Source organism: Gavia stellata, chromosome 2 (genome assembly GCF_030936135.1).
Source record: "Gavia stellata isolate bGavSte3 chromosome 2, bGavSte3.hap2, whole genome shotgun sequence".
Taxonomy (NCBI): domain Eukaryota; kingdom Metazoa; phylum Chordata; class Aves; order Gaviiformes; family Gaviidae; genus Gavia; species Gavia stellata.
Window position 1 is genome coordinate 2,210,533 of NC_082595.1, and position 26,000 is coordinate 2,236,532.

Consider the following 26,000-nt stretch of genomic DNA (forward strand, 5'->3'; position numbering starts at 1 on the left):
AGAAAAAACCTCTCAATTATTAATTTGATGGCATAGAAAATTACTTCTAAGGTGACTATTAAAAACATTAGGAAAAAAGTGTACTTTTTAAAAAGTTACATACAGGTGAAATACTGTAACTTGTACATGTTTGTGTCTCACTTGCAGTTTTGGTTTGGGCAATGGAAATGTCACAAGTTCACTGTTACATGAACAGGGGATTACATTGACCCAACCCTACATTATTTGCAAAGTAATTGGAAAATGTTTAGTCATTTTTAGCCTATAAGCATGACAGAAGGCAGCACAGGAACAGTTTAGTTCAAAAAGCATTTATCTATTTTCTGACACTCTCCTGTAAGCGGTGGGTAAAGTCTGGGAAATTTACTGGGTCAATAAAATGATGTTAGAAGACAGACCATCGTTCACAGAGTGGATCAAATTATACTTGTCATGTGGCAACTCAAAAAAAAAAAACCAAAACCACATACTTGGAGAATACTGAGCACTAGCACCAAGTTGCTCTCCTCAGATCTCAACAGTAGATATGCATTAACCTCAAAAGATAGAAACACTGAGGCACTCTAGTCAGCCTCTGAGAGGTTGATGAAGAACACCAGTAATGGAAATAAAGACGTAGATCAGCCACATCCAAACCCTACATCAAGTCTTAGATTAGGGTTAAAGAAAAATGCACTCAGCCCCCTTCTCCTGTCCCCATTCTAAACCTACGTTATCATAAATAAATGGATGTAAGAGAGGAATCTTACCAACAAATATTCTCAGGATAAGGAGCATATGTAACCTCCCAGTTCGATACACACAGCTCCCTGCTGTAGGACGATGGCTGGGGTTCTCCTTTACACTTAATACTCTGACATTTGCAGGCATTGAAGTCCTTAAGGACACTGTAAGGAAGAAAAAGAGGAGGAGGATTTTTCCAAGTTTTCACACCTGAAAATGCTGCATATGTAATGAGAAAGACTGGGAAGAGCAATAAACGTGTTTTTGCTTTTAATAACCAGAGATCAAGACAGTACTTAGACAACAATGTAACATTATATTATGCATGTAATGACCATCACATAAACAGTTACTACCACAGGTCTTTGAGATCTGACAAAGTTGGAAACAAAAAGCAGTCTTGGTTTGAACTGCTCAGTGCTTCTACCAACACAAACAACAGCAGTGACTCATATTAAAAAAAAATAGAAAAAAATAAATCAAAGCCTGAGAGCACTGGAAAAAATAAAAATAAAGACAGCCAGTTCCCCAAACACCTCTTCACGTGATTACAACCATTTTCAAATCATTTGATTACACTAGTATCAAAACTAGTCAATTTTGCCTTGAGTACCAATTCTCAGAAAATTTTTTATCATGCTGGTATTCTCACAATTCAAAATATTACCCTCTTTCACCCACTCCTAAAATAATAACAATACTTAATTTTATCTCCTAATGTTATGAGTTGATTGACAGTCAAGGTATTTAAACAAAATTTAAACATGCCCAGAATAAATGCTTTCAAAATTTCTCAAAACACAGCAACTGAAGTGCTAGGCATATATTCAGAGACAGTACAACTGTGTGTGCGTTACCGTGTAAAAGAAGTTCCACTCCAGATAAGCTCTATTACACTAGCATGGAAATGGTATATATTATATTTGAACGGGTAGACTCTAAAATTCCTGAACGTGCTTGTTTCTCAGTTGTGCTCTTGACATAAAGAAAACAGAACCACACACACGAACACCAAACAAACAAAAATAACCCCCAAAACCCAGACCTTTACCTTACCAGAATTCAAGCAGAGAAGTCAAATTGGCAGCATCTTGCAGCAGCAAGTACTTAATAAAGTTAATTATACTTTTGACAGTTTATTTTTAAAAATACATACAGAGCAAGCTTTAGCACTACCAGCCATACTACCGAGCACCATCATTAACCAAGCTTCTACAGCCACCTGATTCCATGAACTTCAGTTTCTCCCTTCTTATTTCAGGGCTCTGGGGAGCAGAGCCTACTAAGGGGACCAAATAACTTTCTACTTTGATGGTAGCCTCAGCCTCACAGGTAAGCATGTAATTTTCCAGAGAATGGAGTCCACTGCACCAATTCCAAGCTATAAAAACTAAAATCTTTTCAGTTCTTGATAATTCAACTCAGAGATGCCTGCAGTGCAACTCAGAACACATGCCCAAGGAGGGACTATCCCATCAAATTGTATAAGACAAATCATCAGCTAAAGAACGAACTTCAGTGCTTATCTTCTTTCAGTTTCACATCTTAAAATGTTATTTCATGCTCTAGACTCTCTAAATATGCTGTGTAACATTACAAAGTTAGGAGGGGGGCAGATTGCACCACACAATCATGACTCAGTTAAAGAGCAGCAAGCAAAACTTTTTCCAGCATCTCAAATTCTTGGAAGGAATTCTATACCCTGGACTTCCTTGAAAAAAAGCCTGGAAGACTGGCACTCTAACATGACTTGAAGGTCAAAAGAAGGCAGACAATTTAAATCAGAGAGGCTACGAAGAATAAAAAAAAAAAAAGCACGATGTGTTATTTTTGTAATACAAGTAATATTCTGCTTCCCTTTACCCACTTTGTGTCAGTAAAAGATGCTCACAAAGTGGCAACAGAAAATTAGAGGCTACACACATTTTCTTTACAAATGACTGAGTAAAAAGCACTGAACAACTTCTGATATTAGGCCTACCCATATATCTATAACAACATGCAAGAGAGATACATAACGTGTATCTATCACCTATGGCCAGGTCAGTCACTGACTCTACTTTGTTAAGATGACTAACTTGCAGTGTAATTTGCACCCACTCTGACAGTTTGGTCATTGGACCATTTGCACAACAGAAAATGGAGAAATCAGTAACTCGTATTCAAGAGCCAATTAGTCCGGCCTACACTGATGAACTGGATCCCACACACAAAAGAAAGGCTCCTTATCCCAATAAATGTCCAGAGCCATGCAGTCCCTTAGATATTTTCTTCACTTGAAGCATAGAGACTAAATGCACACGTATGGGAAAACTTACCGGAAAGCAAAGCAGACCAAATCCACAGGATGGTGAAGCAGAAGAAAGGAAGAAGGACCAACATAAGCAAACAAGCGACACAAACAGGCAATCAGGTGTAGTATTACAGTTAAAAGAGAACAAACAAGATGGCAGACAAAACTTACTAGGTTGCCATGGATTTCTCTTGAAATGTTACAAAAGCCATTCCCAGTGGGTTACTGTGAACAGCTTGTTCCTCTTTTGCATATTCTTCCATCAGTTCATTTCTAACTCTGGTATAATAATCTACAGCATCCTCCTGTTGGGAAATTGATGACTGTTACATCCAAGTACCAGATGGCTAATATCTTCATTTAAATACAGCTTACACAAACCATAGTCTCTCCTCCTCATACTACTGCCACAAATTACAAATCACATCACAATGCAAAGACAAACAAACAGGAAGTTTTTCTTGTACTTCAATTTTTGCACTAAGGTTACACTTCAAAAGTTTTGTAGAATTGCTTTTCTGTGCAGTGCAGGAACATGAAGGATGAGCTATCTGCAATAAATGAATAAAGAATTTTCTGAAGCTCAACACGATGTCACACAAAAACTATTCTCTACTATTCTAGCAATCTACCTAGACATAACTAAAAATGAACACAATCTCTTACCCTTTCACATCCTCTCATTTCACAACAGCAGAACTGACCGCATGGCTTAGGGTTGATTCGGACCCGCTTGCCATACTTCTGATGTAGGTGTTCATAGTAAGTCAGGCTTTTTTCTGCCTGTTTGCTGGACAGAAAAATACATCCATAACGTTTTGCAAGAAAACAGTATCAACATCAAGCTTAAGAAGAATATAATCCCTGAGAGAAAAAGTTATGTCAAGGACTGGAATTAATCAGTCCCCAAAGATATTCATATACCTTATTTTGGCTACTTAGTATAATTTACTTTAAGTCTGTAATAGCATTATATAGCCTACACTTGTAGTGAGGTTCCAGGGAAAAAACCCAATGTATAGCCCAGAAGATAACAATTTTTTTCTCCCATGACCAGCACCTCTGGCCAAAGAAGCAGGGTTCCAGCGTTATTAATTCAATAGTTGAGTTTTCCACTTTGCACTGCCTGAAAATAATTAAATACACACATACATAATCAACAAGTCAAAGCTTATCTTATGCAACACACAACATATCACACCCACAAGAAACGGGCTGAGCCCCACAACTCACCTTAAACCAGAGCTGAATCTAACTGAAGTCCAGACCAGAACTTGAAGAGCAGAATTCATTTCTAGTATGTGCAAGCTTAGTACTACTGGTATGTGTTGATCAAGGACTGGCAAAGCATTCATAAAATTATGCTAAACTCGGGTAGATTACAAAAAAAAGTACCTTTTTTTGAAGAGATGAATAAGCTTGGCTACGTCATAACACAGCTGGACCTCCAGCACAGTGCAGGTTGGGTAGGCAGCACTGAAAAGGAAGCAGTACAGGAGAACAATAAGAACAGAAAGTACAATGAGGAAACTGTTTCAAAGAGCATCACTGATGTCTAACTGACATCTCAATCACTTGTTTCATTTCTGAATGACGTATGATAGAGCGGAGACTTCTAGAGAGACAGTTGCCAAATAACATGAGATGTGCAGCATTATTCCCAAGTAAAGGCCATGTGGGAGCATGAATGGAAAGTGTGGATACACAGCCACGTTCTTAGATTCTAATTTTAAGATCAGCTAACTAACTTTATCGAAATACAGTCTTTTCTCAATTCTGCCTAAGGAATAAGATATGCTTTTAGAAGACAGATACTATAATACGAATTTTAAACATTGCAAAGTCAAAAACCATTTCTGCTTGGGCAGGTAAAACTGCTGGGACAATTTTAAATCTCCTGTTCCTAATGATACTACTCAAACATGGAACTTACGTGAAATGGTCTTGTATGGTCTCTTCTTTTGCACTTTTTGGAAGACCAGTTATGAACAACGTGCACTTAACCTGCAAGAGAAAATGCAACTCCAATTTTGAGAAACCACATCACGAAAGAGAAAACAAGAATATGAGGAAGGCAGTGACACAGCGCAAGTAGCTGTGTTCTAGAGGGAACAAAAGGTAGGAAATTTTGATTCTGGTGGGAGCTGCATCTATTCAAGACAGCACCATGTTCACCTTCTACATTGGTAATAGGCTACACCAAAAAATTTCACAAATCCCTCTCCAACCCCCTTCTCTCCATCCATTTTCACAATTCACTCAGTGGAACTTTGCTTTCACACTTATGTCACATTCTAGCAAGCAGGAGGCATCTTAGCAATTCGCTTTTTTAGCATTATCCACTTGCAAACATGCTGTACAGTTTTCTTCACCCCAATACAGAAACTTACTATGTTTTCTTCTTTATATGTGACATACTTCATGTGATGTCTCATGAAGACAACAGTCAGAATCAGGTAAACAACAGCAAAAACCGTGTGCAGCCAAAGAAGATTATTACTGTCAGACAAAACGTGATGAATATGAGAAACACGACAAACTAATTGTCCAACTGATACAAGCAGCCATCAAAATACTAATTAGATCAGAACCTCTCATTGAGCACAAAACAAGAAAAAACGTAGTTACTGGTAGTCAGTCACGCCAATGCAGATGCCTTGGACAGCCATTAGGGTTACTCGCTTATCAAAAAATTTTATGGGTAACAGACCTACAAAGAAAACAGTCTGTCCATGACAGAGTCCAATAACATGGACATTTTTAGGCAGCATTTGGCTTGTGCCTTCTCATTCAGATGACCAACAGCACACACCATGCTATTTGCCAAAATGTTTTTTATTTGCCTTATTGTGCTGAGTGCATAATTGAACTCTCCTTGAACACAATCCTTACTCAAATTGAAAAAAGCCTAATCCAGGGAGTAAATTACACTTCCCTGATAGCTCCTTCCTCAAAGCTTACAGAAATTCTGTTCTATGAACAGTTCTTCAGTTTTGTGAAAAGCATTAATAATTACAATTAACCTAGAATACAGGAACCTGTTTTACAGATAAAGAACCCGAACCAAATGAAAAATCCCCACTAGTTACTAGGATTAATAATGTGGTTAAAAAAACCCGAAATGCATTGGCAGAAACTCTGCTGGACATAGTAGCATGGATAGGTGTGGATTGATCAAGTAATAAAACCAGAAAAATTGCACAGCTTTGTATCCCAACTGTTTTACAGACTGTTTTTAAAACACACAGAAGTAATTTTAATCGTAATCTCAGATGGCAGAGATATGCACACACATAAATCTGATGTAAGAGAATCTAAATCGTCCGAGTTACACATTCTAGTAAAGCTGTCAGCTTTATTTTCCTTCTGAAGTATGGTTTCTTTTAATGTGGAAATTTCTGAAAATAATAATCGTTAGATGTGCAGTCATTAGCCAAGAGAAACATGTGGTGTAAGAAGTAAGAGCTGAGAGAGTAGAAGCCAAGTCTCCAGATTTCTTATCAGCACTGTAACTGCATAGCCTGAAGCAGAACGTATCCCAGTTTCAGTTGATGAAGTGCGAATAAGTAATTCCTACCCCATGAGCCATGCTGCAAGTATCAATTCATATGTTTAGAGACTATGGCAGGAAACAGACATAAGCATAGAAGTACTCTGCAAGATCTGCTTACCCAGTTTGTAAGTTTACTATAGTTGTTCTTCCAAAACTATAGGGATCTTTATCTAAGAAGAACAAAAACAAGCAGCATAATTAACTGGCACAACATTCACATGCAAACTATCAGAAAGTCATTTTATTCCATTTTTTTAAAATGTTGATATACTTCTTTTTAATGCTGACCATGTTCATTGTCAAAAAGATTTACAATCATAATCAATGCTGGTTTACACTGTATTGCGTTTTAAAGTTGGAAAAAACCCCCCAGAATTATACCACATTCAACCCATCAAGTGAAATAATAGATTATTTTAAAAATCTGATACTAGATCTTTGCAGCAGTTCGCTTTTTCCCTCCAACCTCCCTTCATGTTCATTAACAGCATCGTTTAGGGATTTGAACATATTTCCTTCACGTTTTTATTCCATCTTCACTGATGTCTTATCTCAGTTTTTTAAACTGCATTAATTCAGTGTTGACAAAACAGTACTGATTACCTTACTAAGGTCAAAAATGGGAAAGCTTATATGACATTGTTTCTCTAGGCTATCAAGTATTTAAAAAAATTATAATGCAAGTGAGTGAAAATTGAGTACATGTTCACAAAAGAAAAAGAGCTAAGTGTATCTGGAAAGCTAAACAATCTTCTAGCATAGACTGTTAAACCACATTGCAAGTTAAGTCATCACAACAGAAAGAACTGCAAATGCACAAAATCAACACATGGTGGAAGGGGAGGAAAAAGGGGAGAGACACTAAAACTCCGTATTTGTTTTTCAGCTGTATTTCCTAGCACCACAAAAATGAATGCAGAACAGAAGCTGTATTCTCATGCTTTAGAAGGCCAGCCATACTCTGCCATTTCAATTAACAGAGAGCATCTATTGGTATCCAAGGTACTACAACTTTTATCAAATTGTAGTTAAAGGAGGACAGTGCACACAAATTGAGGCGTATTACAAGATCCATTTTGGTATAAATATACAGGTAGTAAATAGACCAGAAGAGGGAACTATGTTCTCTAAGTTCCTTGAAGGCACTGGCATCTCTCTCTCTCTACTTTATGAGGGAGGTGAAGACAGCAACTAGGGCAACCAGCTGTGTTGGATTTGATTCTGTAAAACTAGGGATGCTGGCTGAGGACACAGAGATGGAAAGCAAGGAAGGAGAAGTGACGGTGAAGTGATAAAGGGTCCTTTGAAAGAACAAAAAAAAGAAAAGAAATGCAAAGAAGAAAAAAAGAACAGCAATGGTCTTTAAGAAAGCCAATATTAATACAAACAGAGAATTGCTGAGAAAGAGCTCATAAAAGGGAAGTCAGAGATGGCAGTTCCACAAAGAAACAATACTAAAGGCATAGGTACAACATATGCCATTACAGACAAGGGCTAAGTCACAAGGGTCTTTAAAACACAGGTAGGAGTACACTGAAAACAAAAACTAGGCCACATTATTAAGGACAACAGAAGAGAGTAAATTACAGGGACAAAGATCAGCAAGGTCAGTACACAAAACAAGATGCAATTGTTGTGGTATAAGAACAAACAAAACAAAAGGCAAGCACGTACTCTGCTTGAGAGCTCCTGGGAAAACCAAATGAATTATTGCTTTTTTTTTTTTTTTTTTGCATCGCTATTCACCAAGATGATCAAGAATGAACAACTCTATAAAAGTGATCTTGACAAGACTAATAAAAAGCCAGGTAAAAAACGGGCTTATATGGGCTCATTATCAAAAATGGAAGAATGTTTAAACAAGATTTAACAGAGTTCTGTCCACCACTATTCTCATTAGCAGCCTGAATGGCAGACTGGGGGACACACTTACCGTATTTGTTGAGTGTGAGTTAGTAACGGAAAGAGGTATGTGTCACACTGGCAGACATAATCAGGACTAGACTGCAAGAAACATGAAACAACTCTTTGTCTAGTCAGCACTGACAAAGTCTCAGCGAGAAGATCTGTCCAGTTTTGAGCCGCAAACCAAGACAGAAGGGAACAACAGGAGACAGTCTAGCTAGATAAAAAGAAGTTCAGAGGATGCCTGATGATTTTGTGATCAGCCAAATGGAAAACATTTCTCATTAATGATCGAATTAACTGGTCTGGTTTATCAAAAAGAGGAAAAAGCACAGATGAATTGATAATCCTCAAGCAGCTAAAAGGATATTGCAAAGAGGAAAAGAATAATCTATTCTTCCCAGTGATCTTAAATTGCAGCAAAAAAGATTCAGACTGGACACTAGAAAGATTTCTCAACTGTGAATACAGTTGCCATTGGCAATCAACATCAATAAAAATCATAAAGAGGGCCTAGATAAACACCAGTTAAGAGGGCATAGGTCAAGTTAATCCTGCCTTGAGCCTTCTAGGTCTAGCTGTCTACGTCTGCCTGTGGTCTGCCATCTTGTTTCTGACAACAGTTTTTGCCAGACATTTAAAGAACCCTCTACTCTCATACAAATTTCACACAAGTAAGACACACATCAGCCGGAAGGGGGGGAAGGTGGGCGAGGAACAAACCTTACAGAGTTTGCCAAAATAAAAAAAAAAAATCCTAAAAGCTTTTGCAGTTATAGAAAACACAAAATTTTTCTCAGAATACAAAAAAAATTCTTACCAAGTAGATCACCCGATAGGTTGACAGGCAATATGACACACACAGACAAAATACTGATGGCAATCAACAAACAGATGATGTGACGCTGGAAGGCGAGGTAATGTATGGCATCTTCACCACATCTCTCATGAATCTCATCATCGCTGCATCACAGACAGAAAAGCACACGGTCAGTCTGCTGAATATCCTTGGGGTTTTGGGGGGTGGTTTTTGAACATGCAATAATTTCTCAGTCTACCCAGTGACATCTCCATCAATCCCTATCTGTTTTCAACACAGCTGTGTTCTTTCATGCATACATTTAAGTTCCAAACGTGTCTTTTTCTTGTGCGGTATCAACATACAAAAATTACCACGAGGGAATTTAAGATGGAAACAAGTAATCTGAAAAGCAAATATAAATCCAAGTTCTTTGTGATCAGCCTAAAAGAGGACAAAGTCATTTGCTGCGACCTCCTGCTTTATGGCAGTCACAAGGTGGTAAGCTCAACTCTCAAACTTTAAGATCACACTGTGACAGTGTTCACTCATCTTCGTAAAGGCTCCCCATGAGGAAAATGACCACAGAATCACCTTACTCTTATGACATCCAATTAACAGAAGCTAATAATATGCTTTGGAATGAACTCTCATCATCTATCCATTGTCAGAAGGACAGATCATTAAAATAGGAGTTCCTGGAAAAGGAAGGAACTGAACTAGCACAAATGGAGAAAGACAGACTCAATCCCCACCCCTTTTTTGTTTCCATGTACCCAAGCTAGAAATTGATTTTTTAAAATCAGTATTTACTAAGCTCCAAGAGATACAAAGAATGAACATCACACATCTAACGCTCAGTTTCTGGGAAACAGTGGGATGGGCTTTTCCTAGTTAGCCAATTCTAGCCCAAACTAAACCACCAGTTCTCCACAGAAATCCTTGCAGGGAAACCCTCTTTCCCGCCCGAGGCCCTGCTGGCTTCAAACAGGGGAACACCCACACAGTACTCTTGGAAGGGTAAAAGCCTAGTGCCTAGTTATTAGCTCAGAATCCATATAAATGCCACAGATTCACTTAGGTTCCCACACTGTCCCAAGACCAGGAACTCCCTGGGCTGCCAGCAAAAGGACGACTGGATCCTGAAGAAGTATTCCCGTAAGCTGACCTTGTTTTCATACTCTTTTTCCACCCCACCAGAAGCACCTGTATCACTGTTTGTATCAAATTCTATCTACTCAAGGGGGAAAAAAAAAACACCAAACCCAACACATTTTTGAATGCAACCCCCCTTTTTCAATTAAAAAAAAAGAGCAAAGCAAACCACAGCTCACTATTGCTGTTTCATACACTTACTGCATCCGAAAAGCAGCTGTCATCCAAGAACAAAACCCCTATAAATAAAGGAGGAAGTTTTTAGGAGCTAACATACAAAAAATATAGCCTCTAATCTGTACAATTAAGAGAAGTGTTTTTATTAAGCCAATCTCTTAGCTAAAAAGCTGTCAATTTGTTGCTCTGAAATCATCACTTAGAAACATACAGAAAAATACCTCACACTCTACATACTTTTTACAAGGTACTTCATATGTCTGTCTTCAGAGAGTATTTAAGGGGGTTTTTTTATTACTTGCACGTTTATTGCTTCGACTTCTTAAATCTATACAAGTGTGTCCAAATCCCATCTCCAATGAACAGAAGTCAAGACTGAGGCTTCTAAGGAATTTCTTTTAAAGGACTGTTTTAGAGCAGAAAAGGTGATTATTTTTTCCAAAACCATTTCCAGAGACTCTCCAATTTCAAGGATAAGTTCCGTGAGAGTCTAATACAAGTTAATCAGTTAAGCAGTAGTTAGAAACAACGCTGTGATTACGTTAACAGAAAGGCTTCTTGTATAGGTTTACAAATCCTCCTATGAAACTGTACAGCAGAGATCACATCTCACTAAATGTTCCAGTATAGTTCAAAAAAAAAAAATCTTGTCTCTCGAAAGGCCTCTTCTTTCAAGTGAACAGTATCGAGCTAAAGACACACATTTTTATTCAACAGTTTCAATGATAAATTTGCTCTAGGGTTTTAAAAAAGATGAAGAAAGTAGCAGAGCAATCCTGATCAAACACCAGTATGCTTTTGATGCTCACACAACGATTTAGTTGCAAGGCTAGATATCAAGTTGATACATATATAAAATGTAGGCTGCCACCATTGGACAACTCTCGCATGGTTCATTCTGAAGCCGCAACACAATATGATAGAGATGTCTGAATTCGAAGACTCCAGAGAGACCATGGATGGAACCAATTAAAAGTTTGGCCAAAAAATTATCTTCTACTCCAAACCAGTTTTAATATTAAAAGCACATGGCATTATTACTAGCCTCACACTTGCATCCAGTTTTCTCACCTTTGTGTGGAAAACAATGTACTATAAAGACCAACTAGGTACTATTTGCAATGTGAACATAATGTAACTTTTTGAACTGTTATTTAAGCACAAATTATTTAGCAGTCTCTTTTCTTCCCCGCCTCACCTTCGAAATGCTAACACATAGTCCTCCTCCTAATTAAAAAAAAAAATAGTCACTTAAAAACAATACCACAAGATACTGGTTTGTGATATGGCAATAGTTTGTCAGGAAGTGGAGAGACATTACCTGTGGTTCTGTAAAAATACAATACACAATGCATTACTAATTGTTGCATATAGATGGTCCTCCAGTTTAATGACTGGTTCATTGGGCTAGGTGGAATGGCAAATTACAACACAGATTCCATTAAATAGTTTACATGAAAAAAGGCATATCAAAACTCTAGAATACTTACCCTATCATATTCAAGATCTTCAGGCACTGATGAAGATGTTGACAATCGGTTGTATCTTGATTCACTAAAATACATTAAATGACGCTTTTAAGTATCTTTAAAAACAGATGATGGAATTCCACAAAATTATTTCAACTTTAACAATTCTGAAGTAACTAAGGGAAGGAGCACAAAACCACTTTTTCACTTATGAAAGCTGTGGTTTTCATGGTGTAGCAAATACTTAATTACAGAAGCTTTTGCCGTGTCTCATGTTGAAAGGGGAGGACATGTGAGCTCCTGACGTGAGATCATTTAACTGAACTAGAAAGAAAACAACGTTTTATTGGGATATTAAACCACAGTAACATAAGGAAATGCAACACAGGTTTGGAAGCCTAGCAAGGATCAGATTTGCAAGGTAGCTTCCTGTTCAGATATACCTCATTACCAGACATCACATCTTTTCCCTCCACCTCTCTTCCTTCATCTTACAGCCACTACTCAGAATTTCTCTGCACAATTAAATCCCTTACCTGCGGGGCCACCTCCTCACACAAATTCAGTCCTGTAGCAAGGCCAGAAACATTTAGAGACCCTGTAGCCCTCAAATATAGCAAAGTACTGGTCTTTAGTTTGTTGCTAAAAAGAAATGTTGCAATGCTGACCTGCCCATAATTACAGGACAATACCTGTTAAAATGGAGTGTATTCATAGGCTATCTATGAGAATTTTGACGCAGCTGGCTCGGGTCACAGTCCAGCAGGGACAACAACATAGGCTTTTAGGTGTCTGACTGCTCAGGGACCTGTTTGTCCCATGCAGGCCCCTACAGCCCACATGGAAGCCTAGACCAGAGCATCTTCATTCTTGCTGCCTGAGCTAGCTGCCTCAGATATTGCCCATCTTTTCTTTTTTTCACCATCTACTTTTCACCATTGTACATGGATTACACCTCAAAACCCCCACATTTTGAGTCCTTTCCTGTTGCTTAGTTGTGAATCACTAACACCAGGAAGAGGCTTGCTGTTAAAGTTTACCCACTTCCTAAATAGACAGCTACCTTTTAAACATCCCAAGACATCATCCTGTAGAAATAATATTTTAAAAAAATAATAAATCAAAAGCTTATTTGCAGTATTACTAGAAATCAGTGAAGAATTTCAGGAACCTGCAACAATACATTCCTTTTTCATTTTTAAACCCTTCAGAAATATTGTGGCACAGGCTGCATAGGGAGCTCTGGGAAGATACCGGGCTTGAGCCAAGATAAACAAAACAGTTAATATCCTTCTATCACAGAAACACACTGTAAACATCAACGTGCAAGTATGCGACATGTTAGCAGACAAGCAGCCTATTTTCTTACCTCCACTTCCTTAACCCACAACTGCAGAATGAAATTCATGACAGCACCAAACACACAACTTTATTACTGAAGCCGCAAAGAGTAACTCCCTGAGCGGGATGTATTTCACAAAAAGCAGCACGAGGACGTTTTTAACAAATATGTGCACGTGATTACAAACATACCTAATTGATACAAATGCACTTCATTTAAGTTCTATTTACTGTACCTACTTCCACATTCCCTAAATGGTTTCCACAAATCAGTCTGATGGCATATCTTTTTTACCTTTCAACTTCTGACACCAGCGCAACACGACCGTAGTCCCAGAATCTCTTTCTTATAATGGAAAACAGTAATATTAAGACCTAGAAAATAAAACCAAAGATCTTTGAACATTTCTTTTTCCACTTCATAATAATTATTCTTAGGCACACAGGAACTGTCAAAAAATGCTGTCCTAGCTCCTAAACCAACTATCTACCATATGTTAACCAACCCAATGGCGGCCATGCTACAAACCAACCTGTCGGGGACCAAAGGCCCAGAACACCTGCCTTCCTGTTCCTGCTTATAAAGGAGGAGAACTGCATGCAAAAATACTCCTGAACTGCAAGTGGGTGAAGGTTTGTGACAGGAAGAGTAGCAAGTAGTACTTGAGAGGAAGTCAAAACTTTCATAAATACACCTTTACGATTATTCATTACTTAATGACCAGAACTACGATGGAAGACTGGCCATTTTATTTTATTTTTAGGTAGTGATGTAAACAGGCTGCAGGGGGCTCAACTATTTTCTCAAGTAGGAGAATTATTTTTATCCTCAGTAAAAAGAAATATATTATTATAACTCCTAAAACCCAGAAACTGCTATCTCTGCAACATATTTTTTTATCTCCCCCCTGTATTTTCACTTTTTGAAAGAGGCTAAGAAAAGAAGAAAAAAAAACCTACTATGTGTTTCATAGATGCCTTTCTTTTTTCTTAAAGAAACAAGTTGCTCTGTAGGAAGCAATGAAGCAGAAGTAACAAGGCCTGTTTTCTATGCATACGTAGCATACGCCCTCACCTCCTAGCCCCTCCTACATCCCATACCTGTTTGGCTAGAAAGTGATCCTAGTGATGTAACTCATTTGGATCTATGCAAATACCGACTGGCCAGCCAGGGTACGTGTCAAGATTATCTATGCGTCAAGATTACACAGCCAATTTCCACATTCCACAATGAATAAAACCTTCTTATAATGGCCTTCCTCCCAGCAGGGAATAGCAATTTAGATCTTCCTACTTCATCTGGCCATTAAGCTTCATGCAAGCAGGAAAAAGTTCTCTAGACTCTCTGACAACTTTGGTTGAAATTGGCTAACGTACTCTACGGTTATTAGGAGGAACTACCAGACAAAAATGGGAAGACAGTGCAATATATAAACCTCACTTCCTTAGGAAACCAGCCTAGAAATAATATTCAGAAACCCATCAACTGACAGTTACTAAAGGGATCTGCAGTAAACATGTCATGAACATAGGAATACAGGAGCTGCTAAATAAACTGCAGTACTCAGTACTTGAAGAAGAGAGGAGCCTGCTACATTGCATCTACTTCTCTACCTAATGCTGTTTGAGAGGAGGGTTCCACAGCAAGGAACTCAAAAGCAGAGACTCAGTATCTTAAAATTCAACCACAGCTTTTAAAAAAAAAAAAAATTCCCCCCAAACACTCCAACTAAATCCTAAATCTTATTAAATGCTGTGCAATCAGTCACACAGAGCAGTAAATACTGTACATCCTCAGAAAATGGATCTATGGTAGCATGCCGCATACACCAAATCAATAGCAAAGAATGCCACTACATAACTTTTAGGAACATCCTCTATGTTCCCACAGAACTACCACCTCATACCTTACACAGGTAGTTTCAAGTTTCTCCACAGTGGCTTTCTAGAACTCAGAGTCTCATTTTACTACCAGAAACCTCACTTATCAGGCCAATTTCAGATCTACAGCTCTTCTTCTGGTGGCTTAAGACCACCGAGACCAAACTTGCAGAAATAACCATAAGTTTTATTGGCGTCTCAGGCCTCCAGATCAGCTCCAGTTTTGGAGCCTCCAGACCAGCAACTAATTCTTTTCCTCCTTTGGTCAGAACTGAGCTGATCAGTACATTACTTCCTTGACAGCTTCATGAAATCTAATTTTAAAAAAAATAATCTGTGAAATGACAGATTTTCCATATTGTATTTACTTTTGAAAAACAATCAAGTTAGCAATGCTGTTCCCTTCCTAAAAAAGTACCCAGTACTTAAGCCCAGAGTAAGGAAAAAATGTTCTTGCAGTTAAAACAAAACATAGAAATCTGAGCTACCACTACAAAGCCCACCATGACTCCACATACAGACTTGATGATATTGCACTCCCTCTACATCTATACATCCAACATACTGTGACACTGTCATCCGACATGTCTGTGAACCTTTATCAATACTTGAAAAACATTTTCCCAGGATGGCCTCAGCACATTTCTTATTCTGAAGATTCTCAGAAACAAATTCCTACGTGATAAATATTTAAGAGAATTCCAAACAATCTAACTTTTGAGAAGGCCACAAAGATTTTTCGATACAAGAAATAGAAACTGGGCTTACAAAAAAGAAGGTTACATCAAGCAGCAGGACAGTTGGGATTCCACCAAAAGTGACTCCTTGGAGCACCGTGCTGCCCCGGGCAGTGCTGTAGCAGTACGTCTCATTTGTTGAGTTGAAAGGTACACTTCTATTCCAGAAGTAGACTAGATGAGAATGTCCAAAACCCAGAAAAAAGAAAGGGTTCATTTTGTCTTTCCCTTAAAAAAAAAAAAAGAAAAAAAGTGAAACAACCATGTGAAAAGCCTGCCTGGTATTTACGAGATGTACTAACATTACGAGTACAAAAAGTACAGGTAGATTCAACCAGGAAACTACTTCGGAAGCAAAGTCATATTTGACAATCTTTCCCTGTAAAATATTTCGCAATAACTGACAGGCTCAGTTAGTAGCAGTGCCCAAGCAAGTATTCCAGACATCTAACCAACCACATCCTCTACAGATGTCCGAGGAAGGCTACAGAAGACCCACACAAAACAAACTTCTCTATCTTCTAATCTGTAACATCAAACTACTTATTCCACCCTGGATTCTGATTCTAGGAGTAACACGGAACATTAGATTTTCAACAACAGCAGTTTGAAGATTTTGCTCCCAGTTGATGAGCACGTGTGAATGTACCAGCTTGTGAACTTTGTATGCAAATGTCAAGACCTTGAGATCATTAACAAATTCGCCACTAACTCCACAGAAAAGAACTACTAAACAAATACACATGCTCCTCTCTGTTCGTGGAATATTGCGTGATTTCCCTTTTTTAATAGGAGAATTCAACTGAAAGAACAGCACAGTAATTACAGTGTATCACAAACAAGAAAGAACAAAGAGTATTTCTAATTTTCTAAGAGAACAGCCTCTACCTCATTTTAGTCAACTGACCTGCTCAGATAATGCAGTAACATACAAGAATGCACAAGATTTGGCCATTGATACAAAGGTCTTTTTATCAGTGCAGGGAATTTCTCACTTATCTGGGGGCTTTCCACTTCAAACATTTCTTTTCTTGGATCTTATTAACTTGATGGTTCCCATGCACTTGGGACAAAAGCAGGCTTCATGCAGAACACACTTCTGACTGATAAATTCATAAAGCAAGCATACCCCAAAAAACTCTATCCTTTGAGAGCAAATAGTGTAGATGCCCATCACAGGTCCAGGGACACTACTTTTGGGCTACCATGCCTCTGCAAGAGGAATGCACGTGTCTCTGATGACAGCACTATTCTGGATGCTGAAAACAAAACAAAACCAAAACAGGAATAGGAATAGCTACAGTTCTCCCTTTAAACAGCAGAACAACAGCATGGAGAATACTCCTCCCAAAACAGCATTGACTAAATGTTGGACTGTGTGATACGGTGGGGAAGAAATTTTGTCCCAACTGGTGTGTTTCATCACAGGGGAAAAAAAAAAACAACACACACACACACAAAATGTGTGCTGTGGATCTACCCTTGCTTTCTAAGGATTGACATTTAGTGCTGACAGAAGTACTTTTGAACATACTTTGGAAACCTTCATGACGACAACTGCAGAGACCGCACGCTAAATTTTAAGTAACACCCGGATCTTATCAGACACAGTTTCCAAGTCTCGAAAGCTGTTATTTTTAAAGCCGCCCGCTGTCAGGACGATAAAGAGAACGACGAGACCCGCCCCGGGGGGAGCTGCGCCGCAGCAGCCAAGCGAGCGCGCAGCGAGCGGCTCTTCGCGACCACCGTACGGGCTCCAGAACCGAGAAACCGTCTCCCCCGTTTTGGCTGGGGCCCCGGCCCCGGCCCCGGCCCCGGCGGGAAGCGGCGGCTGGCAGGGCCCGCTTCCCCAGGCGGCACAGCGGAAAGCCCCAGGGCTCGCCAGCCCCTTTGCTCGCCTCCGGGCAAGGAGGGTTCGCCCCCCGCCGCCCCACAGGGGTGGGACGCCCCAGGGCGGCCCCGGCCGGCGGCTCCCCGCCCCGCGCCCGCGGAGGGCCGGGGTCCCGCTGCGGCCGCTGAGGGGAGGCCCAGAGGAAACGGCTGTTTCCTCAGCAGCGCCGGGCGGAGGGGAGCGGGAGGCGGCCGCGCCGGCCCCCGCGGGCAGCCCGGCCCCACCCGGCAGCGCAGCCCGCGCCCCGGCGGCCGCCCCTCAGGGCCCACCTCGCCCCTCCCCGCGGCCGGACCTGCCCCGCGGCCGCCTCACGCAGCCCCCGCCCGCCCCGACCCCACACAGCGCCGCCGAGCAGGGCCGCCAGCGGCAGCGCCTTTCCCGCCCTCCTCACCTGCGCCGGGGCGGCCGCGGCCTCTCCCCTCGCGCCTCGTCACCACACGGGGCGCGGCGGCCAAGCGCCCTCCCGGCCCCCAAGTTACGCGCCTCAGCACCAAGTGCCGGCAGCCGCGCATGCGTGGCCGGGCCGGGCCGGGCGGCGGTTCGGGCCCGGGGCGGCGGCCGCGGCTCCGCCGCCTCCTTCCCCCTCACGGGGCAGCGCAGCCCCGAGGGCGGCGGGTGTTTCCGTGGGGACGGCGCTGCCCCTCTCGCCTCCTCCTCCAGGCCCTGAAGTGCTTCCCCCAGGGAAGGGACGCCGTCGGAAGTAGCCGGGGGAAAGCGTCTTGAGCCAAGCGCTCCCTTTGTGCAACATCGTCCACATCGCACCTGCAGTGGTTTACCACAGTTACTGCAGAGGTGCACGGCTTATCTTCGAGAATTTGATGCTGGATCCTAAAGACAAACTCTCCGGTGAAGAATGAAGGATTTCCTCACTACTCGGTGGTTGCTCGATTTTAATGTTAGAGTCGTCCGGACTACAGTGCTCCGGTTCGGAGGAAACCCTTTTGTGCCTCTGTGACTCACACCGTCCATTAACATTAAAAAAAACCACCCCAGGTCCAAGCAGAGCTTTTTATAGCAAAAAAGGAAGAAGATAGGTGAGATTTCAAGGGAGGTTTCACAATTCCCGGCCTGGTAAAGTGGGCAAGCGCGAAGGTACAGGTGGAGCAGGCCATGCACTAAGATAGGTAACTCTGAAATTAGTAGTAATAGGAATGTTCCATGAAATATTCAAAGCCCCTTGTCTCCACACACCTGTAAAGAGAGAAACAGCATTCAAATGTAAATTGGTAGAAACAAGACCTAGGGAGTTAATTTAATGTGTCTATGGCAGGGCTGGGGTGAGGCTCATTCCCAGCCATCCATAAGGATCTCCTGTCCTTTACGGGAATTAATCGCTTCCAGCCATCAGGCCAGAAACGCGGTACGGCACGGCCCTGCTGTCCCCCTCTTCTCTGCCCTTTGTTCCAGTGTTCCCTCAACAGCCTTTTGACACCCAGCATTGCCAACCATCATCATCCTCCCATGTCTTTGTCCTTTGCCTTTGATGGACGTGATCAACTTGCAGCAGGCATCTGAGGAAGATGATGATGATAATGATGAGAATGTAATTCAGAGGGAGGCAGGGAGACTGCTTGCCTTCAGAGATGAGCACCCTACCTCCAGTCTCGTAGATGAAGCAGTGGTGATGTTTCAGAACAGTGACCCACTCTAAAAACAACCGAAATCACCAGGGCAGTGCGGGGTTCAATCTGACATTACACTGATCAAAATCTCAGTCACCTGTTGACTTTTATGTTTAAAAGAAATGAGCATCCCAGCTGCCATGAAGCCAGCATCTCCTCCAGCTGACAGTCCTGCTCCTGCCTCTCCATCTTCGACTCCTTATCTGCCCATGTACTCAAACTGTGTGTACTACTTAGGGCCCTGCATGCCCACCTGCTGTCCTGCTCCCTGCCATTTTATTAATCCACATGGGAAGAATTGCTTTGCTCCGTCAAATCCTCGCCTCACTTTTTAGGAATGCTTGCTCAGCAGAGAGCAGAGTGCGGCTGTACACGTGCTATGTGCCTTCCCCCACTCCGTCCCGCAAAAAGGGAAAAAGTCCTAGTAATCTGCAGTAACCAAGAGACATTTCAGGATAGAATTTCATAAGTTATCTTGCGGCTGCATTATAGATAATCTGGGTTTTTAAATTGGCCATAAACATTTATGTTAGTTGGAAAATGGCATAGAAGTCCTCAGCTCAAAGCAGGGTTGTTCAGATTCACAGCTGGAATAAAGAAATTCCAATGTTGTTGACTGATGTTAATGATTTTAGCTTTAAAATGCACTCTTTTCTACTTTGGGGTATGTCGGTGGGAAAGTTGTTTGTCATGAGTATAGTACAGTAATTACTCTATCCTGGCTTTTCTGGAATAACTCTACATGTGGACAGTTTATTTCAAAATAGGAACTCAAATTGGAATACTTATGATCATTTTCTTTTAAATTAAATTTTACTGAGGTAGCCACAGCAGAGTAGATCTGCCATGTAGGTGAAGCCTCAGTGTGTGCTTGCAGCTCTTACCTTTCTAGGACCAAAATCCGTTTGGCTGATTTTCTCCCTGATTTCCTAAGCTGTTTGTACTTTTGATTCTTATCTTGTTTTTCAAAATTAAGAAGGCCTTGCTCTGGCTAGACTATCTTACTCTGTAGCGTAAAATCCGTGATGTTCGGTGATCTTGACATTGTAGTCTTGACTTTCTTGCTTCTGAAGACTTTTGCCCAGCTACGAAATAATTTTTCCCTCTCTTTCTCACAAGAATAACATCAAGCTTTTGTCATTTGTTTTTTTTCTTCCTCTGTCTAGACAGGCTCTTTAGCTAAGTGGTGTGATTTTGTTTATCTCTTAATTTCAACAGTGGAGTCACATTTCCCTCCTCCCTACCTCTTGTAAATAGGGTTTTGTTTACCACTGTCTGTTCTTTTGGTGGCAAAAGCCACATACTGTCATTAGTTAGCAAACGTTTAATTATGTTGCTAGAGCAGATGGAAATCCAGCCTCAGGACCTAGGGAGCAGGTCAACAGAATTTAAAATTCTTCCATCTTTCTTGCATGCTCCATATCCACTTCAACAGCTCTTTAGCACCAAGTTGAACAAGCGTGCAGGGTATTTACGCTTACACGTGTGACTCTTCCCTTACTTTATTAAAGGACCTTATGGCTGAAGAACTCCGCTGTCACTTTAGTTTGATTTATCACAGCAGGACTTCCCTTGATGGGTGAACTCCCAACAGGACATCAATAGTCTCTGGATGTGAGTAGCAGGTGGCCTGACGCTTTACCATGCGTGGCAACTCTCGCCGTGGATTCTTCTCTCTGAAGAAACCCATCAGCCCAGCTTGCTGCTCCTTACTTATCTGCTTATTCAAATATATCTTCATGGATTTAATTCAGGCTTCTAGCCTGGCAGCCCTTTGCTACCTTTTAATCTTTGCCTTCATCTAGCAATCTGTTTACAAGCCTCAAGATACCAAAGGACTTAGTGTGGGCATTATGGAGTCTTCCTTTGAAAGGCCTGAGCATTAATATGTGTAGAATAAAACCAAACAAATAGAAAAATCTAGACAGATAGGCAGATTTAAATGAACTCCAATCATAATACAAATAAGCAAGCAGCAAGTGTTGATTTAAATGAAGAGATTTACATTTGGTTTCTCGCTATACTTTTTAATTATTTTCTTAGCGCTGCTTCTCATTCATAGATGATATGTTGATTTTGATGGTAAAAATAGCCTTGCATTAAAGTTGGAATGTATTTCTATTAATCAAGAGAATTGACTATTACACAAAATATTTAACCAAATGTATCTAGCTATATATGATAGAAATTTGCCTTGCTTCTCTTTTACATTTTGTGTCAGATAGGAAATGGTGAATGGGACATTGGTATTGATGCTTGAGCACGATTCGTTTTGCTCATGATCTTCGTCAAGTTATATTTGGATGAAAACTGGAATTTTATTAAAACACAGAAGTAACTGCAATCTAAAACAGCAATACTGAAAAGTACAGGAGAAACGTACAGGAGAAAAAAGTAAGCTTATTACAACGTATTTTGCATTTAAACTTGATTTATGAAATGATGAATTATTGTCCCTACTTTTTGCACTGAGCTCATTGTTTTTGATCGTCCTGGTTGCATCTAAAGAGGCGTCCCTGTGAGTGCCGCTAGGCTTCTGTACCGATCCCCCAGCTGTAAACACTGCCAAACCCAGCCGCAAGAACTGCCGAACCTCGCCGTAGGTCCACTTGGGCTAAGACAGCCTTACCAGGGGACAATGTATGGACTTCCTCATCACTCATCTGTGCGCAGTGTGACGTTGCGGATAATTGCAGCTGTGGAGAATCTTTTGCTGATATATAGGATTTTTAGGTTTATTATTAGTGTGTCGAAATGCAACCGCTGTTGATGTGACACACTTTGGTACAAAACTAGGACAAGGTGACCTGAAACATGGAGGACTTCATTGTTTTCTGAATATGCATATTATCTTAATGCCTGTCCATGCGTTAACCCTGTGTGTATAGAAACTGAAGGGAGTTAATGCATAGGTGGCATGGCACTAACTGTAATTAAGGCAGCTCCCTGAGAGAGAGGGAGATGGAGAAACCATCTGTCACAACCCGGTCTCTCCCAGTGAAGAGGACAGCACCTGGCCACGTGACCCGCTGGATTTAGGTGAGTCAGGGAGCAGGTGTATTTGTCACCACCGTAAAATATCAAACCACTTGCAGCTTGTAATGTTTTCCTCTTCTTGGGTACAATATACGTTAGTTTTAGCCAAGAACTCTAGTGTCCTCAAGAGCCTCTGTGCTCCATCGCTGTGCTGACCGTACGTAGTAACTCTTGTTGCAACTGTTCTGGGGTGAGACCTGGACAGACATTAGCATCCTTGCCGCAGGTTCTGCTTTCCCTGGAGCAGAAAGCTGGGTGATTGCTTGTGCAGGAGACACAGAACGCTCCGGGAGGTCTTGCAGTCTAAACCATTGGAGGGTGAAGTCAGCAGGGTTTGCTGGAACCTGCATCCCCAGGACGGATTGAAAGTAATTTCTTCTTAACCAACCTCTCAAATCCTGGTTTTGATCAGAATAGATCAGAAGAGGAAAACTAGTTTTTCCTTTTTTTCCCGAATACTAATCAGTTTGATAACTTTGAGCAAACTAGTCGTTAAACTGGTTGATCTGCTTTATCCGCTCCCTATCTGCAAAGAGTCCAGTGAGATGCTCAGCTTTTAGGCATAAGAACTGGGTTCCAAGGCCTTGGTCATGACCCTTCCTGCTTCACTGGCTTGACTTCCCTTAAAATGTCAGCATCAAACACACTGCTTGAACATTTACAATATTTTTAAAGTGTCAAAAGCTTAAGCCTTAATACAATTTGGTACAATAAGTACCAATAACCTGGTATAAGTGGTTATAATTTAAATAAGTATGTTTTTTAAACATGAGAATATATTTGAATAGAAATCCAGATAAAATAATTTTTAAAGGACTTTTAAGATGAGTAATCTTTTTTTTCCTTGGGCAAGAATTCGCCCTTCCCACTTCTGGATTTACAGATGAAAAAAATTCAGTGTGCAGACTGTGAGGATTTCAAAGAGCTTTGATTTTATTTTAGTCTCAGGTTAACTCAAAGGAAGCCAGAAGCCACAGAACTAAGAGTTACACTTTATTAGCTTCTGTGTTCTGCCTAGCAGCTTGCACCAATAATTATCTCTGTAGGTTTGTGTGTCTCAGCCTTTAGAATTCAGCCTGATCTGTTAAATTCAGATTTTGGCTTTGCAAAGAGCCGAGACAGTCCCTGTTACATTTTCCACTGCAACAATGCCTTGGCTCCTTTGCAGATACATGCCGCAGCAGGCGAGCGCGGGGGGCCACTGATGACAGCAGGATGATCCTGGTGAGCCTAAGCAGGGGGTCAGGTGCTGGGTACGCCCGGCACAAGTGGCCGGGGCAAATTGGTGACAGGATGCAAAGTGGCTTAGGCTGGAAGCCGTGAAGAGCTGTTGCAACAGCAAACAGCCACGACCAAGAGCAGTACGGCTTTCTCCATCAAGGAAGATCCTGCACCCAGGGCTTGGCTTTAGTAGACCGTGGCTGGAAACGGTGGGGTGCAGCAGCATCCAACCAGTTCCAAGTGCGTGACTGCCGCTCGAGGCAAGCTGCAGGCGTCTGGGTCCTCGCTGGGCACTTTCTGGCACCTCCACTTTAGGGAAGCAGAAGAGTTGCCTGAACGCTGGCCATCCCTTAGCATGTCATCACCTGTTGGGCGTATTAGCACCATACCTTCTGGCATTCCTGTTCTCATCCCTCACTATCCACTTTCATTCCTCTTTCTGTAGTAGTTTATTTCCTCCTCCCGTTCATCCTTTCTCATATTTCCTTTTTTTGTGATGATTTTATTTTCTCTGAATCACTTTCTTTTCTCTCTGTTCCATCTTTCTCCTTTCAAATGTATGCAAAGGGTACAAAGGTATTCCCTTGCATCTCTTCCAGCTGTGCTCGGCATGTTTGACATTGCCTCCTGAGTAAGACAGTGGCCTGATCTGTGTAAAAAGGAAAAGTAATGTATTCACTGCAAGCTGAGCTTAAACACGTGGGTGATCTATGGATCAATGGAAAACTTTCTTCCTTGTAAGGAAGCAGCAACAGGTGGCAAGAGGGCTATCTCTTGTTTTACTAAGATATTTTATGTACAGTAATTGTTAGAGTCTGTTGGTGATTGGGGTTTTGTTGATAGAAGCTGTGGTTGGCTGGTGCCTTTGAAAATTAGGTTATTTATTTTGGTGGACTTGAAAATTTTGGCCCAGGAAATTTGCTCAAGGTCATTATCCTGACTCAGGGACAGAACTGGGAAGAGGGCCCAAATCTTTTCAGCTCTCCCTTCCTCTTGATACTCTGTACAGTTTCAGTAAAGCAGATGTTTATATATTCAGAGAATGTAGCAGATTATAATAAGGTGAGTGATCAGAATTAGTTTGGGAGGAGTTAAAAGCAGGTCCTGTAAAGTGGCACAGCCCCTTTGTGGGAGTTTCTGGAGTGAGACAGACCCAGGGCAGAAGAAAGGGTCTATTTTTGCATGGCAGCACAGGGGCAAACTACTCCTGCCTTCACAACATGGTGCACCTTTTCTTTTACTGTGTCTGGATCAGTTCCTGGGAGCGTATAGACACAGCTGAGAGAGTAGGTGTGAGCTGGCACTGCTGCACGCAGAGCCCTGAGAGGAGCAGACCGGAGGTTTTAAGGCCCCAAACTGCCAACTGCTCTGGGGAACGGCGAGCCAGGTTGATCATAGCTCCTTTGCACCGTAGTTCCTGTGAAGATGAGAAGGGTTTTCTACAGCAATATAAGACCTTGAACTTATTATTCAAATTATCACAGTGAGAGCATTTCTCAGAGGACATGAAATGATGTTAAGAAACCAGTTTCCATCTGCTTCCCTTAGGAAACAAGATAACTGTGTTCTGTAATTGCTGTGGTTTCTGGATCAGTTCCAAGGCAAGCCCAGGCAATAGTATATTTTCATGTTCCATTCTGAATCTGAGCATTTTCTCATTTAGGACAGCATGTGTTTAAGAGGTTACCGGCCTGGGAACATAGTGAATTCCAGAGGTAAGCTTTCCTACCACAAGGGACTGAGAACAAATCAAGCGGTGCAGCCTCCGAAGAGTTTCGAGAGCCAGTCTTCCAAGTCTGCTGCACACCATGATTTTCAAATCCCTTCCACTGGATTTGCAGAACCTGAACTTCATTGAAAACACCGTTTTCCCGTAGTCTGCCTTTGAAGTGTTCTAACAGATCTGGTCAAACGGAGTAAGTATCTCAAATGAATTCCCGGGTTATCTACATCTCTGCTCTGATTGTAGTAATTTATTTCTAGCTTTGCTGTCACAGAGGTAAAATACTCTCGCTCTGTTTTAGAACCAAAGCAGAGAAGAGGGACTAGGCACCCAAGTTTTGCTCAAATCAATGAAAATGGACTCCAAATTCCTTTTTGTGCCTTTGAAAATCTTCTTCATGTGTATGATTTGTCAAAAGACCCTGGATTCTGTACTGGCAACTGCTGAAGCTAACAAACAGCCATGCTGCATAAA

At 41.2% G+C, this 26,000-nt stretch overlaps 1 protein-coding gene across 1 annotated transcript in view; it reads right to left on the reverse strand.

Moving 5' to 3' along the window:
* LOC132318997 (CSC1-like protein 1) overlaps window positions 1–16,250 on the reverse strand; it is a 30,658-nt gene extending 14,408 nt beyond the window's left edge. The window contains exons 1-12 of the mRNA XM_059828393.1: window positions 16,065–16,250; window positions 13,711–13,790; window positions 12,096–12,159; window positions 10,630–10,667; window positions 9,295–9,437; window positions 6,688–6,739; window positions 5,407–5,515; window positions 4,950–5,020; window positions 4,412–4,492; window positions 3,683–3,806; window positions 3,188–3,321; window positions 750–887 (exon numbers count right to left, since the gene is read on the reverse strand). Of these exons, the coding sequence (XP_059684376.1) occupies window positions 750–887; window positions 3,188–3,321; window positions 3,683–3,806; window positions 4,412–4,492; window positions 4,950–5,020; window positions 5,407–5,515; window positions 6,688–6,739; window positions 9,295–9,437; window positions 10,630–10,667; window positions 12,096–12,159; window positions 13,711–13,790; window positions 16,065–16,250 (1,220 nt within the window). The remainder of the gene's footprint in view (window positions 1–749; window positions 888–3,187; window positions 3,322–3,682; window positions 3,807–4,411; window positions 4,493–4,949; window positions 5,021–5,406; window positions 5,516–6,687; window positions 6,740–9,294; window positions 9,438–10,629; window positions 10,668–12,095; window positions 12,160–13,710; window positions 13,791–16,064) is intronic.
* Between the last annotated feature and the right edge of the window lie 9,750 nt (window positions 16,251–26,000).